This window comes from Macrobrachium rosenbergii, chromosome 15 (assembly GCF_040412425.1).
Source record: "Macrobrachium rosenbergii isolate ZJJX-2024 chromosome 15, ASM4041242v1, whole genome shotgun sequence".
Taxonomy (NCBI): Eukaryota; Metazoa; Arthropoda; class Malacostraca; order Decapoda; family Palaemonidae; genus Macrobrachium; species Macrobrachium rosenbergii.
The window spans coordinates 50,525,557-50,545,521 of NC_089755.1; the positions used below are offsets into that span (position 1 = coordinate 50,525,557).

Here is a 19,965-nt window from a genome sequence, read left to right on the forward strand (position 1 = left end):
ACCTTTTGCTATATTACAATTTTTACGAATGATAGTTTTCGTATAGCTCTCATTTGGTCCATGGAATGTTTCGTTTCCTGTCTGTGGAAAAGAGTGAGAAATTACTTTAGTTAGACACTGAAGCAAACGGAAAAATACATATTACCCGTAAATGCTGAAACCCTAGAGTCTCAGTGAATCGATTACGTTCATTGTTTTCCTAGTTCTTATTCCATTTGTTTACAGATTTTTATTTTTGCGTTTCAAAATTACCATCGAATTTTAGCGTTTTGTCTCGGAAATGAGATTTAAAGGTATATAAGAGGTGCGTTGATCGGATCAAGGCAAGTGAATAACTTCATGTGTCGTTTCAGGAATAAGTTTGCTGGATAAGGGAGACAATCGTTATGGACACTTCCGGCAGTCTTCAAGAGTATGGTATCAGCTGCGCTGGGGCCCAAGGAGCCAGCAAAAGTGAGTAGAACTCTTGTATGTTCTTGTGGGCTATTTAGTCACACGACTTTTGAGGTGACCGTATGTTCGTATAGATTGTTTCCAGGCGTACGTTTTTTTTAAATTATTGCCTCCAGGAACTGGTAACGTCATTGTATTATATTACATTAATATCTTCCGTTGCCCAGAATTCTGACGGTATGTAAACATGACGTTTCTGATGTGAATATCCTAAACGTACGAGTAGAATATAGTAAGTTTGTCAAGTATTGCAGACAGCTTAATTTTTCATGAAAATATCTCACTGAGAAAATACACAAATTTCTTAATCTTCATGGGTAATGATGAAAGGTAATTTACTTCTGTTTCAAGACCTTTGCCACCTCAGTTGGTAATACATGCAGAGAAAAGAGTAGAACCCTTCTTGACGAGAGATTTACTGTACGTTCTTAGCCTCTGGAATCTCGTGAAAGGTTACGAGAAACAGAAGAGGAAGGATTTTTAATCTCTTGTATTTTGCCACACAAGTATCTAATTTAACTTCCAGGACGTCAAGGTATCCTTGAAACTACTGATAGAACTCCGTAATTGTTAGTAACTTTATAAGAGATCTTGCCTTTGTTGCTAATGAATTTCTGTTTAGGTATGGTGTTGCTGGATAATCGTGGATTACTTGGGCATCTTAGAGGAATAGTCCCTACTTTACGTAGAATTGTATTTTGTAAGCTTTTAATGTATTCCAGATTGTATCCTTTGTTATGAATCGTGTCGGAACAATTGTACAGTTGAGTACCTTCGTAAATTATCAACCCTGACATACCTTTCTTTTCATTCGAGCGAAATACCCGTGAAGGCCTTATTGTGCGTTTGAATTTCCATGTGACAATGGCAATAGCGAGATTAGCTTTGAAAATATTAAAGGCAAAATACAGGATATGCGAACGGAATAATATTAGCTGCCACCAAGGCACAAAATAAGTTTGATTATTATCGAAGTTTTTGTTTTCGCTGAGCTCGGAGCGTAGGTTATAATATATAAGACAATATTAAGCAGAACAAATAACTGGTCATATTTTTTTTCACATGTATATGCATACGTCAACGAATTTATATGTACGTATTGGCAAGTTCACGTTACTCATCATATGTGCAAAGTATATACACGTGTCTGTGTTTGTGTAAATATTTGTACATATATACATGTATTCGAGTACTGAGGTAATTTATGAGTTGAAAGGAGTACATATATCCCTTTTAAGCGGGAGTTATCATTCTAATATCTAACCTAGGATGAACGGGGACTTATGCACTATTATAGGAAGCCAGTAGTTTCTGGTGTTTAAAATACTCAGAGAATCTAAGAGCCAATTCTCTAGCCTATCAGATATTGAGGATATATGGTAATATTCTATATTACAAAACTTTTAACTAATTCCTTTTTTTTTTGCTTCTTGAATTGTATTACTTAGGAAAATGAGAAATGATTTCTCAAATGGTTTTAAATTCACACGGAAACCTTAAAATATCGATAACTCATGCCATGGAGAGTAATGGTAAACTGTTGAACATCAACATTCATAGACTGATATGCTGTTTGATTCCGTTAATAGGGACTTTCAATTTCAAGGAGTCATGAATAAGCCTTCGTGCGATTTTAAAATGATTTATCCAGGATGGGCGAGAAGAAATAGCAGTAGGTAGAAAAATCCTGATATTTTCCACGCAAATCAGTATTTATCTATTTAATATTTCTTTCGTAATATGTACAATCACTAGACCAAGCTACTTCAAAATCCGCTTGATCATTAAAGGATATGAGTGAGGTTGAAGCAATATGAGATTGATAACGTTTTCTCAGAAGCCAGTTCCATTATGGAACAATTTCTCATCGGAACAGTGTAGCCTACACCTAAAGGAAACGGGAAAAAGAAGCTGGACGTTAAATTTAACTTTCGAAAGGAAACGTTGACAAAAAATAGCAGTAAAGTAAGATTGACTACAACGTCACTGAGATACTTCAGTCATCCATAGGATGGTCGGAATAAGTAACTTTTATAGCTGTTGAAATACTTTCAAGCAAAAAGCTGCTACTGCTCCTGTCCGCGTAGCGTCGATGATTCGCCCATACTGTATGGGAAATGCCACATGCAAAGGGATTCCATTGAAGAGAATTAGCAGAAACACCCATGGGATGTCGGAATAGGTGGGGACTAACGGCTTTCAACGCTGCAAGCAAGAAGGGCATCTCGTCGCGCTGGCGTGGCACCTGACAGCTTCGTTTATGGAAACTGTCTCGCTCACAGGAAAGGAAGGGAACCATCCGTAGGATGAATATCAAGGCAAGTATGGTGCCCGGGGCGCGGGCAAGGCCTCCAGCCCGGGTTTTCGACGCTACTCCAGCGCCAGTGACCCTGGTGGCGGTAGAGATTGTCGCCGTAGTGGTTCAAAGCCTTTTTGCCGGGATTCCATGGCCCTGATACCAAGTTCGACCCCACCCTCAGGATGGAACTGAGGAAACAAGTGGGTGGGATGGGTCTCCCAGGCTTAGTAGTCCTTGTCTTGTTCATCAGGACATTCTTTGCCATCTTAATGGCGGTTGGAATATGGCCATGCTGGAGACAAACCAGGTTATCTGGGTATTTACTAAGGGCTTCCAACGTCCCCTCTGATGGCATCTTGTTGATGCCCCACAAGTCCATGAAAAATCCTCCTGGACTTGTCGAATATATGTATTTACTGACTATTGATGAGTTGACCCTGTTGACTTGGTCACTGAAATATGGAGAAAGCCCCAAACGCCTCATGCGAGCTTTGTTCCTTATAAATATTTCTACGTCTGAATTGCGGTAATAAGCATCGTCATCGAAATCCCACGGGAGACCGTCTTTGAATTTGACCGCCCCTAACAGAGTACCGGAATTGATCTCGTATGGGACACGATTTTCTCTCGCGATGATATTGAGCGTGTTAAACATCTTATATTTAATCTTTAAGCAACACGGTGGCAGCATGTAGTGCTTCACTTTGTGATAAGCATTGCACTCATAGCGCATTTCCCTGCAGTCGTACTCCAGGGTTGTACCGTTGTTGAATATCACGATATTAATCTCCCATTTTTGTATCAGCTTTTTGTACTGGCGCTTCACCGCCCACAGCATTGATCTCGCCTGCTTTCGGTCTTCCTTCGTGACGCAGCTTCTGTCCACCTCGCGGTGTTGCTCTCTCGGCCTAAGGCTCCTGTGTGAGTGGAACATGACGTCTGGACAAGTCATAGCCAAGATACCCTTCCTCTGGAGCTGCAGACCCCAGTCGATCATCTGGGATCTGTGCGGCATGTTCGGATCAAAGGACACTTCGCGTAGAACCTTGGTTTCCGCCAGGAAAGAAGAAGAAGTGACGTCGCAGAAGAGACACGCCGCCTTAGAGAACTCGTATCCGTCTCGCAATCTAAGGCGGGAGTTGTCCAGCGTCAGGCGTGTGCACGCGTAGTCCCAAAAGCCATCTCGACCTCTCTCGGCCCCACCAACAACGCCCACGCCCAGTTTTCGGAGCCCGACGAGAATGGAGAGCAAGCGGAGGAGGTTGATGTCGTCTGTCACGGCCGATACGCCATCCAGCACCAAGCTGTAAGGCGTCGTGACCTGATCCAACAGTAAACTCAGGTCAACTCGCCGCCATTTTTCACATGTGACCTAGGGGAGAAAATCACGTGACCATTATAAATAAAGGATGGGTGTCACGTTTCCTAAAAACAAAATAATAACGACAGTAATAAATAATGATTACACAATACCATAACTGTTTTTTCCTCTACATACTTTTCAGTGATGAATATTACTTAACTTCTAGTGGTACACAAAATATGATTAGTAACTCATCTTGGTTGTGAATATCCGGTTCTTTTGTTTGTTTGTCTGTTTACCAGACAAAACAGAATGGCCACCAAATCTTCATCAGACTAAAATCACAAAATTTGGATACCTACTGTTAGTACGTTCACTCCCGGATGATGACTGATATCATCAACTTCGGCGCGTTTTTCTTCATCAACCCCTACAATTACTGCCATTCCCGTCCACAAGGCAACAGCCTGCCGCACTGCACTGACAGTGTAAGCTGGAGAAGAACCACAGCCATCCACCAAGACGGTTATCTGCATTCGGAAAAGGGAAAAAGGCCAACCAATTTCAGTTAATTCCAAGTTTAGGAGAGGTGACTTGTTTTTCCCAGTGACATGTTAAAAAGCCAAATTCTTACAAAATTTTGTGCTTTTGCTTATGTTATCAATTAAATGTCACGCTTTACAAGCTTTAAAAAGTTCATTGTGATGAGTAGATATATGATATTGTAAAACTTGTGGTTTAATTTCTTTTAAACCGGCTTAACTCAAGCATTCTCACCTGACTTTTGAGGGATGGCAATGGCTCGTCACCCAGATCGAGCTCAGCTTCCCCAGGCAACATATACATCTGATAAACGGACTTCACTGCATTGCTGAAGTCGAAGTTATCATTCGGCTTGAGATTCTCCGCCTTCTCTTTTTCAATTCTGTCGTCGTCCTCCTGGGTTTCCGATTTACCGGACTTTCCGTTCAGGAAAGGCGACTTCGTGACGTTACCTCTATCCAGATGCACCCGGACGTTAGATGGCGATTGCGAATGGTTCCCCACGGAAGGGTGATCATTGTCGCTTACTTTGCTCAGTTTATGGAAAGTCTCGGCACTCAGTTCTTGAAAACTGCTGACCCCCCTCATTTCCTCAACGAGCAGGTCTCGCCGAGATCCCCTTTTCAACGGGTGTCCCATGGGCGTCTCTTCCTGCTCATCGGCCAGCATCTGGATGGCTGGCGAGGGAGACGAACCTAGCGGCGGAGGAATATAAGCCCCGGGCTTCGTCAGAGGAGGTCCCTTCACTTTAGGCGAGTAGCGATTGTCTAGAAGGGCTGCTGTGGCCTCCAGCTCTGCAGCAGCAGCCGCAGTGTTGCCAGAACCTGTGAAAAACGGTTGTTGTAGGTGAATTTAGATGGGAATACTTATGAACCATAAACAAATATAGGTGTTTCTCTGTTACAGTGAATACCGTGCATGTTTTCCTCTCGAATACAAGAGAAGCTTGTCTGTTCAGAGAAGCCTGTCTGGTTCAGAGAAGCCTGTCTGGTTCAGCTAGTTATACTTACGAACATCTGCTGCTACCCTCATGAGCGTGGCTGCTACATCCCTCCGCAGCTGAATGATGGCCCCAGGTCCCTCAGGTTTTGGTTTCTCCGGGCCGCATCGCCACATCCCTCCGACGCAGATACCTTAAACGATACACAGGGGACATTTAGGTACATCTGTCAGCCGGATGTTACTTTAAAATAGCCTTTCAAATTATGATAAATTCGGTTTCGAATAGAGGTTAGATACGAAAAATAGTTCACGCGAGAATAGGATATTTTTGTAAGTCGTTTTTCACTTCTGTGTTTGAGGTGATTTTTAAAACGGCTTGCAACGTTAATTACTGATATTTTTACTAGAATGTGCAATGCTTGTGCCGTGGACTAATGAGCAAAAATATACTAAAAGAAAAATAAACGGCTCTAAATTACGCTAAAACACAGCTCCATTGCAGAGAGAGAGAGAGAGAGAGAGAGAGAGAGAGAGAGAGAGAGAGAGAGAGAGAGAGAGAGCATTAAATGGAATCCTAAATTTTTTAATGTCAGCTTTTTATATGTAAGATGCTGTCCATGGGAACAGGCTTTGAGTACGCACCTTGCAACCATACACAAACTGTATATCTTTCGAATTAAGCAAAACAAAAAATGTAAATGACCTCTCAGTCATTTACTGGTAACAATATCAGACCAAATGATAATTAAAAAACAATGAACTATTGGCTGTAATGAATCTCTCCAACCTCAGAATGTTCATTACTGAGACCAAAATCAATTCCCTTTTACATATCTTTATTCTAATCTAAGTTCGCAGATAGAGGACTGGTCGATGAAATGCTGAATTAAGATCGATCGAGAGAACAGAACTGATAACGAGTACTTGATGGCACAATACATATAACTCGAATTAATGAGTCATAAAAAAACAGGAAATAATTTTGAAGGAATATAAAAGTTATTTACCTGCTAAAAGACGATTAACATTGGGCCACTGTTTCCTGAAGTCAAGATCGTTCTGGTGAATGGAATCTATAGACAAATTAAAGCCCTTTTTAGACGTTTATTTTGTTGATTTCACTGATTCAAGAATGACTTGATAAGTATATTGATATTGGAAAGAAATCTAAACAAGATATCATCAAGGAATTCCTTCTTGGAAGCTCTTGAAGAGATCGAAAGGCCCCAACAAGCAAACACTCACCTTGAAGGTACTAGTGAGCGCTAATTACATGCCTAAAGGCTCATCATCCCATTAAGAATCCGCGTCCCCTCTTTAAAGGTATTGGTAAATGAGAAAAAAAGAAGAAAGCTGATCTATAAAATCGACATGCGACCCAAAGGTCGATCCAATGACCCATAGTGGAATGGAGCTTGACTGCCAAATGGGCCGAGAGAGAGAGAGAGAGAGAGAGAGAGAGAGAGAGAGAGAGAGAGAGAGAGAGAGAGAGAGAGAGAGAGAGAGAGAGAGAGAAATGGTTCTCAAGAATTATAACATTCGTACCTTAAAACAAATATTTTTTTTTTATTTAGGCGTAGAATATGTCCTCGCTTAAACTCTGGAAGACGTCTTTAGAATTTAAATAACGCGCTGTCCCGTTTTAAGAAGTTTAAGTCTCCAGACGCCATTTGGGAACGTAAACAGGGCGAGTCAGTGGATGCAAATTGCTAGATGTCTTTCTGCTTACGTTTAGACATTTTTTCCCAGTGCTTCCTCCGACCTGTGCGTGTTGTCTTCAGGCGTTGGCTTTTATTGCTCCTTGATTACAACAGTAAACGAATGAAGGTTAACGCGTGTGTGTGTATATGTATATATACTCGTGTATATATATATATATATATATATATATATATATATATATATATATATATATATGTGTGTGTGTGTGTGTGTGTGTGTGTGTGTGTGTGTGCGTGTGTGTGTGTGTGTGTGTGTAAAGTATATATAAATTATATATATTACTAAAAGGACCTCATTCAAACTGGATGGTATCTAATGGATACCATCCAGTTTGAATGAGGTCCTTTTAGTAATTCTACTATTGCACAGAACAACTGTGTATGTGATAAAGTCAATATATATATATATATATATATATATATATATATATATATATATATATATATATATATATATATATATATATATATATGTGTGTGTGTGTGTGTACATGACACATTTCAATGAAAACAATAGCAGGGAATACTTAGAACTTAATTGTAATGATCCTGGTAAATACATATATGTGTATTTATGCATACATATACATGCATATATGTATGTATGTATGGAGGTTATAAAAATTAAGCTCTAAGCATTCCGTGCTATTGTTTTCATTTAAATGTGTCTCATATCTCATTATGGTTATCAAAGAGCCCTCGGTGAAAGAAATACTAATAAGCTTAGTAATGACGGGAATAATTAACAGGCTAAAATATAACGTGTTTCCTCCCGCGTCATTAATGAGGTGTGCTGATATTAAAATCATGCTGATTTTTAATTTAAAGAACTGCACAAAGGGTTCAGCACTGTTTCCGTGCATTTATTGTCGTAAATCAGAGTAAAAACTGGTATATTTGTCCATTTAATTATGAGTGGGTTTTTGTGTTAATCTTAAGAATCACTGATTTTATATATATATATATATATATATATATATATATATATATATATATATATATATATATATATATATATATATATTATATTACAAACATTGATTTATTGATGCTGGCAATAGTGAGTACAGAAGGGTAAATGTGGTTAGGTGATTTATTGATGCTGGTAATAGTGAGTACAGAAGGGTAAATGTGGTTAGGTGATTTATTGATGCTGGTAATAGTGAGTACAGATGGGTAAATGTGGGTAGTTGATTTATTGATGCTGGCAATAGTGAATACAGAAGGGTGAATGTTTGTGGGTGATTTATTGATGCTGGCAATAGAGTACAGAGGGGTAAATGTTGATTAGGCCACCGCAAAAAGCTTCATGTGCATACCAGAAAAGTTCATTATTTAGTGATACACGGCGTGGGATGCAATGTGTTAAGCTTGCTCCGAGAGAAAGAGATATTTTCAACGCAATTTATGGGACTTCGCACCAATGTATTGGTCTGTGGATTAAACGCTGGAAAGGCAACGTTAATGACCCCTTGACATGGATTAATACCTTCGTTAGCACTGGGAACGGGTCAGGAGGCATACTCTGTTCTGTACGCTGAACAGGTGGAAGCTGCCAACAGAATGGTTTTAACGAGATTTAAATACTACTCCGTTAATATTCATTTTCGTAGGGTTTAAGCTTATTGATTTTTTGGGGACGTTGGGATGGAGTTTGGCATTAGGTAATAATTAAAAGATTAACCTCTAGTGCGTTTAATGATGATAGATTATAGATTATGGAATAATTCACAGAGGCAAAACTGGTGAATCTCTCTCTCTCTCTCTCTCTCTCGGTGGTTCAGGATATCAGATTTTAAACACTGCAGAACGATTTTTTTCTTTAAAGAATGGAAGCAGGTATCACGGCGATTGTAATGTAAATTAGGGAATACTGTTTTGAGAGATGCCATCTCATCCACTCCCAAAGTACGGAATGAAGAAACGCTGGGTTCTTCACTTTGAGATATTTCTGTAAGGATTTCCTGTCGTGAACGGCCAGGAGACTTCGTTCTTTAGTTTCAGATCAGGAGAGAAAATTGAATGTTTTCGTCTATTTATTTATTTACATAATTAGTAATTTATTTATTCTGATAGCGCGAATGTGTGGTTTCTGATCGCAAATGGGACTCAGTTTTTTAGGCAAATTGTCTACCGCTGATGTTGCAATAACTTACTGATGTTGGGGAATAGTAAAGAAAGCTTTACACCTGAATAAATAATAAATAATAATAACAGCAACAATATTGTTCGAGCTTGCTTTTGTTTTCTTCATCATTAGCATCATCCATTAGGTGGTCAAAACGAATGTTTACCCACCCCGCTTCCCCTCCCCCAAAATCCTCGTTTAGGCTTTATAAGGAGGAAATCCTACCTAAATATATAAAAAGCATTAAGTTGGTTACTTAGTTTAGCAAGAAACCTACAATGAGGCTGGAAGTTAGGCTAAGATATAATTAGATGTCAGAAATGTGTAAGTATTATTATTCTCCCTTAGGAGTTTGCCCCCAACCGCCTGAAAACTCGAAGCGGACACCCCTTGTATCATGATCATCGCTAATTTTAGCTAGTTTTCTGAATAGCAGTTGTTTCGAATCAAATGCCCTGACTTTTCCCGTTGTTTATGAGCAAAATAAATTGAGACCAAGAAAGACAAATACAGAAGTATTCATGCGACACAAAGCACGGACAATAATACATCATCCGCTTTGTGAATGCAGTGGTAAAAAAAGGATTAATAATGAAATATCGTTTGAAATGAATTTTCAGGAAATATTATCCTCTGATTCATTCTCTCGAGCGGAACCGCGGCTGTTTATAGCTGTGGCAAATCACAGCAGATTACGGGGTCTGACCTGGCTGGTTTTAGATGTCATACACGTAGAGCCTTTTTATATAATGACAATGACCTTCATATCTTGATATTTTAATAGTTCCAGTTCAAGGAGAGTATGCGATTCGCTTTATTTTTATACAGACAAATGCGATAGAGACTTGAATCGTGAAAATGGCTTCCTTTGGGGTACTTTATTACATTTCTTACGGACTTGTGCATTCAAAAGCCGTCAAGAGAAACATTATGTGACTATCTGCTACATTCAAGGAAGTCATTGGGTGAAGTCATGCGGCTTCGCTAATCGGCTCAAGAGTGGAATCTTTCTATATTGTTCGTCCGTTGAAGAAGGATGCAACTCCCACATTATCTGTACCATTATTTGAACTGTTTGTTACAAATCGGAGAAAAACCTCTGCACTGCGGTTGGATTTTTATGTTACAGGTTCTGATTTATTGTGTCCATGCGTGGGAAAGTCTCTGGGAAAATGTTTTGATGTGGGTGATACGGTTTTATTTGCGAAAATGAGTGCTTAAAGTTGACTTAAAGTTCCCTTAAAACGTAAAATATGTAATATTTTAGTTGATAAATTCTTTCAGAGTTTAAGATCTTTTTGAGGGCAATAAATGTAGTGGTTAGTGGGATTTCAGTTTAAGTTAAGGCTCAAACTACACCACCTGGGTCTCATAGCTGCCAACTGTTTCCTGACGAGTTAGGTTTGTTTTCTGGTAACAATGTTACGTTTTGGAACGGGGAGTTTTCTAACCGTAAAGTAAAACATATCATCGTTTTTAGATACGATTAAGTGCCCACTTCTGTGTTTAATCTACAAAAGGCCAACGGCCCGTAAAGAGAGATTTAGTTTTGAAGGAAGCAAAGAGGTGTTCTTGGTTATCAAGGGGACAAGTATTATGCATAATACTCCGAAATGCGTTAGAAGAATGGAAAAAGGGAGTGCAAAGAGATGAAGTATTAGTGAGGTTTTTTTGGAAAAAGGAAAATTCCAAGGAAGGAAACATGAAAAACTTAGAATATTGTCAATGGTCGAAGAAACGTGCGAAGCAAATCCAGTATTGCTTGTTCGAAACTTCGTCTCATAAATATAAGTGGAAGGTTTTTTTTTTTTTTTTTACTTTTTTTTATCGTGCAGGATAGAGACTGACATGACTGTCCTGCAGCAAAAGTACCCACCGATGAAAACTCGTCTCTGAAAAAGACAGTGCAGAGGAAGAAAGAGAATTCTACACTTTCGTACGTAGGGCTGTTTTTCTGGTCGAGCCTCGGGGTCGTGATTCTCCCTTAATAATAATAATAATAATAATAATAATAATAATAATAATAATAATAATAATAATAAAACCACAGTGATGAGGGTGCCACTAGTGGGTAGTCATCTCATACCGTTACCATTTAGAAAATACGTATATTTATGGAAAATGCATATGAAGTCTTTAATTTTCTTCTCTTAAATTCGAAATTATTAAAATTAATATGAAATATGCTTAGGAGAATAGGATGTCCAAAATGTAGACAAGAGCTAAAAAAAAAAAAAAAAAAAGGCAGATTAGCCAACAGACGAATAAGCATCCAAGCTCATATGTTTCTGTGCTTTTGCATGTGCGTTCGTGATCTGCTTGTATATATATACATCTGATGGTATGCACACACGCAATCTTGGTAGACGACCAACTTTGAACGGAAGGAATATTGCAAGATATATCTTGCCTGGTTATTGAAAGATATTCTCTATTTCCCAGATATTCATGAAACCTACGGTGCCGGAAAACCAATTTTCCCCGTTCTATAGCGTATGCTCTGAGATATACATTCCCATTTATCTTTATTGTAACTGATAAAATTATGATCAGGGATTTTCGTGTATTATATATATTTTCAGGTGGGATGCCCTTTTTCCATAACAAAAGGCTGCCTTCCTAGGAAAGAAAACAATGAGTACTCACATGATACACACACACACACACACATATATATATATATATATATATATATATATATATATATATATATATATATATATATATATATATATATATATATATACTGTATATATATATATATTTATATATACTGTATATATATGTGTATATGCATCCTTAGATACTTTATCACAAACATTCAGAAATCCGTTTTTGTGCTGTCCACATCCCTCGTATTTTTAAATCCGGAAGCCCAATAACTTAGAGCGACTGTCCCTCTCAAATCGTGAAAACCTCCAGGCCATAGATTCGAGAGGACCTCCAATCAAGAGAAACTCTTCGCCATTTAGATTCCGTGTGAACTGACGCGTATAAGGATCCGTACAGCTGTTGCCAAGAAGGACAATCAAGAGGGACAATCAAGAAGGACAATCATTCTTTGGCTTCGTTCCCCCGTTGCATATACCGTGCCGGTTCTTAAGCTTAGCCCTCTATTCTCTCTCGAACACGAACATTTGGACAAATGCCACGGGGCGGAAAAAGAAGGAAGGAGGTCTAGAGGAAAAGGTGTGGTCAGTGCCCAAATTTTCTCTTATGATTTTTTTTCCCGGTCATTTAATTCGGCGTGGGGGAAATTTCATTTTTCAGTTTTTGAAGAAATGTCGAATTTTGGCCCTGCCAGGGTCTGTTAAGGAAATTGTTTTGGTTTTGTATGTTTACTGTCCACGTTAACCGATAAGGGCAGTATGTAATGCTTACGAGCAAATAATACTTTCCAGCGCGTAGCAGATGTGCTCTTCCATGGGAGCGCTTTTTCAAACATACCATTCATTCATGTTTCGACACTAGATGCATATTCATCGTCCATGCACGGACACATTATACATAACCTAACTACCGTACATATATTGATACTGCTGCATAGACACCGTACATCGATATGCGATACAGACCTGTCATATATTAAAAATTACGATTTATAGCTATCACGCATACTTCGGTACATGATCGATAGTTGTCTTAGGCGCAACGATACTGGACAAATATTTGTCACATATATATCACGTCACCTGAATTTTATACATCATATTACATATCGATACATCTTATCGTACATTCCTGATATCATCTTTCCTTGATGTATATTTCGTTGGTCCAAGGCGTTCCCTTGCTTCGAGTTGAATATTCAAGAGAATGGCATTATTCTAAGTTTCTTGTTTATGCATACACACATATATGTATATGTGTATGTGTATAGTGTGTGTGTATATATATATATATATATATATAATTTTATGTATGTGTATATATATACATACATATATATATATATATATATATATATATATATATATATATATATATATATATATATATATATATATATATATACACACACACACGTGTGTGTGCGTGTATAATTTTAAGCAGCTAATGCAAAGAGTAAATCCTCTGTATTCTACCAATGCTATACTTCTTTTAAATCACTAAATCCATCTAAAGTGAAAGTAATTAAGAAATGCAAATCACAAGTGCGCTAAGAATGTGTATAAGAGGAGTCTGGTCCGCCAACCATACACACCCACGATCTTCAGATCCACGCGAACCGTGAGCAACCGTAGGCTTGTTAGTTCTCCTTTATGAGGCAGAGAGGGGAGGGGGAGGGTGAGGGGGAGGGAGTGGGAGAGGCCCAGGCAAGTACTGTGCCATTTGGTAGGAATGCTATCCTATTGCACCTTTATATCCAAGGGTCTCCACACATTTTCGTATATATCTCTGACGTGAGTCGCTTTCGCCCGTTGGTTTCCGGATCCCAGTTTTAGCTCACTGCCGTTTTAATTGGCTTGTTAAGGCTTTTTTGAAGACTTCAATATCGCTTGGTTTTTTTTTAACGAGGCAGCAGTGTTACGGTCCAAACCCTTTGAGACTGAGCGGGCCCGGCACGTTTGAATAATCTCGCTTTCTCACATAACGTATGAATATCTACAAATTCAGGAGGTTGTTATTCTCACAGTGGCTCATGGAGAGAGAACGTGTTGAGTACCGAGAGCGAACGTAAATTCCTCGAGCCCTCGAGATCATACGTTCCACGTTTGAGGGTCTTCTGTAAGTTGATTGATCAGCTGGTTCATGTCTAAAGGGCCTGGCGTGGCCGTGGCACCTCCTCTTCGCCGAAGTTTGTATTCCAAGGCTGATGGGGAAGGAAATTAATTATTAAAAGCATCATAAGCGAGTAGCTACTTATTACCAAGTTTTGATTAGTTTGTACTTCCACGTGCGCGGAGTTAATATTACGTAAGTCATCTTCATCGTTTTTATCCATCTACTGCCATTTAGTACTTTCCTTCTTTAGTATTACTGCTTTCACCTATTATTCAGTAATAATCTTGCACCAGTTTTTGTTCAGTAATCCTAATTTATTTGCTATTCGTTAATAATATCCTTCTTTATTTGCCATTTTTCATTAATTCTATGCTATTCATTAATATCATCCTTCTCTATCTGCCATTTTTCATTAAATTTATCCGTCTCCATCTGCCATTTTTCATGAATATTATCCGTCTCTATCTGCCATTTTCATGAATATTATCCGTCTCTATCTGCCGTTTTTTAGTAATTTTTTTACACATTTTCTTGTGGTTACAGTTACTTGGCCACGTACTCCATGTAATTGTTATTTTGTGGTTAGGAATTTCACCTTTTTTTAACTTAATTTTACTTGGGAATTTCCTCCTTTCAATTGCTATTCCCCGAAAAACGCCACAGGCATAACTGTGGCCGCGTATTTCACTCGAGTTACGCTGGTATGGACCAGGACCCACTCCGGCCTCCCTCGAAGACCAACCCTAGTCCCCTCTGAATCTTTGATTAGCTCACGGTGAAGGGCCCTAACTCCTTCCATAATAAATCCCCCCCACCCCCGCCCCCAGGAGAAAGTAGGGTGTTTGTTGGTCCTTCTCCCTTTATGACTCTTCCCCCATTCATAAATTTGTGAATCATACACTCCCGCAAATGGAATAGCAATGGAACACAGACGCCCGTAACCTTGGCCTTTTCAGTAAGTATTTTTGAGGTCTTTTTAACCGTATAGAATAAACTTACTTTTCTGAGGGCGAGGGACTTTGGCATGGTCTTGACTTTAAAGGCGAATGGGTCATGCAGAGTCTGGTTCTGTATAAAAAGAACTGCCTTTTATGGGGTGGGGCCAACCACAAAATTCTCCGGCCAGTGAGCTTGAAGGAACGTCCCATGCAGCCGTACGGGGATATGATGATGTACTTTAAGGATTCTAGTGTATGCTCTCTCTCTCTCTCTCTCTCTCTCTCTCTCTCTCTCTCTCTCTCTCTCTCTCTCTCACAAACATTACTCTTCTCCGTTAGATTTCGGCCTCATTGTGACTCATTGTCGCTTGACTCAAACTCATGAGGCGTATTTCAAGTTTAGTAAACGCTTCGTAGTTTTGAAAGAAATGGGCTTGACTGCACATTCAACCCTCTCCTTTTATCCGGGCTTAGGACCCGCATTATCTCATCAAAATACAGACCTTTGAATTCATTGATGACAAGTTTAACGAAACTTTCAAATAGCATAGTAGCTATAACGCTTTACCATATTTGAATGATGATAACCACCATTTTCACATAACACGCCAAGAAAGACATCACGGAAAACCAATAAAGGAATTTCATTTAAACTTTCATGGAAATGAAATTAATGAAAGCGTTCCACAACGCAAAGCTCTTATGCCCTCCAGTAGCTGCAGATTACCGAGATGTGACACGAGAAACGAATGCAAGCATAAAAGTCTAGAAGAGGATTAGGTCAGGCCCTTCCTTCCCTGGCATCTTTCACGACGGGAATCGTTTTCGGTAAGTGGGTCCATATTTCAGACATCGTTTGATAATAATTGGCTGGAAGGATATGCCTCTCGTTTCTCTGCCTCTTCTCTTTTTTTTTTTTCTCTCTCTCTCTTCTTTTGTATTTGTTTTGCAGGTAGGATCATGTACGGTGATAGTCGTTTTATTTGTCTTTTTCGTGTTATGCCAGCCGTATTTCAAGGTGCAATGGAAGGGTGAAGTCGAAGGAGAGAGAGAGAGAGAGAGAGAGAGAGAAGAGGGGCGGGGATTTAGCAGAAAGATAGAGAGATATTTGGGAGGGGAGAGGGGTGGGACCAGACACAAGAAGAATAATGGGGGTTGGGTTGGGGAGGAATATATATATATATATATATATATATATATATATATATATATATATATATATATATATATATATATATATATATATATATATATATATATATATATATACACACACATATATATACACATGGATGAAGGGGGTTGGGAGGTTGTGTTGGGCTCAGCAGTTATAATGACGAGAGTAAAAAAATCAACTGGTGATCTAATATTGACATGGAATGACTTGATTTTCATTTGCATTATTAAATTGTTCGACAACGATTATCGGGAATATGTCTGCTTCGTATTAATCAGTCTGTTGGAATTATAATGGTTTTTGGAGATAATGGGCTCTCTCTCTCTCTCTCCAAATTTCATTTCACTTCACTCTCTCTATCTCTGATTTCTCCACATCATCAACGGTCGTTCTCGAATTCATTCGGTTCTCACATTCTCATTTTTCTGCCAGTTCTCATCCTTTCTCCTCCTTCCTCTTTCCATTGCGGCCTCAGGTAATCCCAAACGCCACTTCGTCAGGCGGAAAGGATTTAAAGAATAAGGAAAATGGAGGATACCCTTTTATTATTTTTATTCGAGAATGTTATTTCGTTTCCTTTGTGTCTTCACTCTCTGTTGTTGTTTTAGTCTTCTACATTTCTTAACACAAGGATTTTTTTTTATTTCAATTTTATCCGTTTCGGCTTTTCTGTGCTTTAGTCTAACGCAAGTCGTTTCTTTCATTCCGTTCTTTTATTCTCTTTGCTGCATCAAGCTAGTCTTTTTTAAAAAAAATTCGGTATTCCTTTCGTTAATTTTAGATCTTGTTGTTGTTGTGTGTGTGTGTGTGTGTGTGTGTGTGTGTGTGTGTGTGTGTGTTTCCCCTCACTATCAACTCGTTTCATGCGTTTTCTCTATTATCCATAATTTATTCATTCTCGTTTGTGGTTCATTATTCTGTGGTGTCATTCCACGATATGAATTGGACTTGGAAGTCTGTTTGTCTTTGCAAGGTGGTCCGTAATTCCTTTAAAACATGGCACATTTAAGGCGAAATTGGTTAATTGCAACATTGTTTTATTACTACCAAATTGCAATATAATCCAGTTTTGCAGTCGTATACTTAATTAACAAAGAAAGTACCCTCATCGTACCCGGTTTAATGAGGAAAATCGTGCGTATTTATTCATGCAAATTTTAATTAAAAACAAAAATGAGATATTAAACCTTTTATATCCTTAGTTTTTTTTATCTTCACTCATCAGTGAATTAATCGCTTATTTAATTTGTTCATTCGCCTCAAAACGAAGAGCTGTCTCCAGGTTTTCGTTTTGCATTAACTTAGTTAAGGTGATACAGTGAGCTGTACGTGTCGTGCTCACAGCATTGATTTAATAAACAGCATGCGACCCCCTGGTGCTTGATAATCCAACACGTGTGTTGAACGCGCTGACATATCGTCCTGGATCGCACTTCTGCTGCCAGTAAATGGCATTACAGAGTTATTCAGCGCGTTCGAAATGACTCACCCACTCTCTCATTGGCTCCCGCGCCTTGTTGTCGCCCATTAACGCTCGCGTTTTATCAGGGCTTGGGACCGGCTTGGTTCCGGTATGGGTGTTTAAACACTGTCGATCGGTTCACAGTTGATAGCCAGAGAAAGCAGTATGGGATAGTTTGAATAAATATTTTAGGCTGGAGTAAGACTGCTTTCTTATTTTAAGCTGGAGTAAGACTGTTTTCTTATTTTAAGCTGGAGCATGACTATTTTCTTCATGTCGTCTAATTCTTCTCCAGTTTTGGAAATCTAGGAAACCCATAAGGATCAATTTAACATCAATCAGAGTCATGGATTCTCAAAATTGTGTTTACGCAACCACAGGGATTCACTGGAAGGTCTTCAAAGGGTGCTTCTATATATCAGAGAGAGAGAGAGAGAGAGAGAGAGAGAGAGAGAGAGAGAGAGAGAGAGAGAGAGAGAGAGAATATGATACCGAACTGCATGATCCAATCATCTACTGTCCACCAACTGATTGGATCTGTAGCAGCACCTCTTCACATGAAAACGAATTTTTAAAGGGGAATAACGGGAATTTCCCATACAGGTCAAATAATAATGAAAGGGAGAAGGAGGTGGCATGGGCATATCCTGTGAACCACCCCTGTAAGATTAGCACATGACAACATCAGATGCACCAGACGAGTGGGAAGGCCGAGACATTGAGGGAAGACAGTAATGAACTCTGGTAAAAAGTAATAAGGTGCTGACAATTCTGTGTTGCTTAATTACGTAGTCATCATCCTAATAAATAATGAAGAATCGACGTAGTTATTTCATTAACTCTTATTTTGCCTTTCCCACAATATTTTCCGGGCCACCCATCCAACATTGTACCAAAACCACCCTATTTTCGCTTTATGGAAAAGATGCAGAATGAAAAATAAAAACCTCCTTGCCCTCTGGTTTCTAAAACTGTTTACGCCCACGCTCGTCGTCTGTACCAGTCATTGAAGCTGCGTTATCAGGTCGTATCGTGGAATTTCTTGGGCGCCGGGCGGAAATTACCCAGTCATTTCGAAATGCCGGTGGGGCTATCAGGCCAATGACAGAGGACCGTTGAAATCATTAATATTTAGGCGTGTAACGTACGAGAAACGTCCGTGTTTCGTTTCTCGCTTCGAGTCAACTTGAACAGAGATATATAAAGCGTTCGCGCAGGTCTCAAAAGCGCCCTACCTCACGAAGTTTGTTGAAAGTTTAGTGGGCAGAGCGTTTGCGGTGGCTTTAATGATACGTTTTATTTCCTTGGCATGTTTTGGTCTGTTTTGCTCGAAAATTCATCGTATCTCTTGTAGGAATTAGTTTTTACAACTGCTGGAAGAGGTATATTAGAATGAAAAAAACATTATTAAAAGAAAAGAAAGACAAGTCAAGGAATCCAGAAGTAGTCTTGTGTACCGACAAACTTATGCAAATTACGTTTGTTGATTCAGAGTCAGTCTGCCTCATCAGTGACCCAGATCTTCGTCACAACTTGAACTGACTACAAACATTGTAGTGGGGACTTGTCTTTGCTTTAAACGTTAAGGTCTGCGCTTTCCTAGATGCTGAGTTCAAGTCACGAACTCTCGATGCACTCTCTTGTAATGTCTGGATTCCTGTGCTTCCCTCTTTGTTTCCTTAATTATGCAGCCAGCTTATATTTTACGAGGCTATGTTAACCTCAGAATCGGAATGCAATTAAATGAGCCCGATTTGAAACCCCTTGTTAAGTTGTCATGATACTGGCCTCACTAGCGACAGGTTCATTAAGCCTCTGTTAAATCAAGGCAGTGGGTTGTGTACCTGGTAGATAGTCGAATGTGGTAGGTAACAGCTGCGGCGAAGAAAGCCATGAGATTAACACACTCATCCCAAAATATTTGCTGAAAACCGGATGGGTAGCCTCTTCTGCAGCCACCTCCTCGTAGGGGATATGTCTCTCTCTCTCTCTCTACATATATATATATATATATATATATATATATATATATATATATATATATATATATATATATATATATATATATATATATATATATATATATGTATGTGTGTGTGTGTAATTGTATGTATAAATATACATTAGTGTATGAGAATTGACCCGAGAGCGCATCACTGTTTGTGTAACTAATCCAATCTTCTTCTTCAGAAACAAGGTGTTTATTTTTGGCTTGGCATCGTTCTCGAAATTGGGGTCACCAACTCATCTGCATTTTCAGGCACCCAAATAAAG

At 39.0% G+C, this 19,965-nt stretch overlaps 1 protein-coding gene across 1 annotated transcript in view; it reads right to left on the minus strand.

The window, feature by feature from the left end:
- Window positions 1-1,868: 1,868 nt before the first annotated feature.
- The window catches only part of LOC136846680 (uncharacterized), a 99,745-nt gene continuing 81,648 nt past the window's right edge, over window positions 1,869-19,965 (minus strand). The window contains exons 3-6 of the mRNA XM_067117687.1: window positions 5,609-5,731; window positions 4,833-5,422; window positions 4,418-4,585; window positions 1,869-4,124 (exon numbers count right to left, since the gene is read on the minus strand). Of these exons, the coding sequence (XP_066973788.1) occupies window positions 2,730-4,124; window positions 4,418-4,585; window positions 4,833-5,422; window positions 5,609-5,731 (2,276 nt within the window). The 3' untranslated portion in view covers window positions 1,869-2,729. The remainder of the gene's footprint in view (window positions 4,125-4,417; window positions 4,586-4,832; window positions 5,423-5,608; window positions 5,732-19,965) is intronic.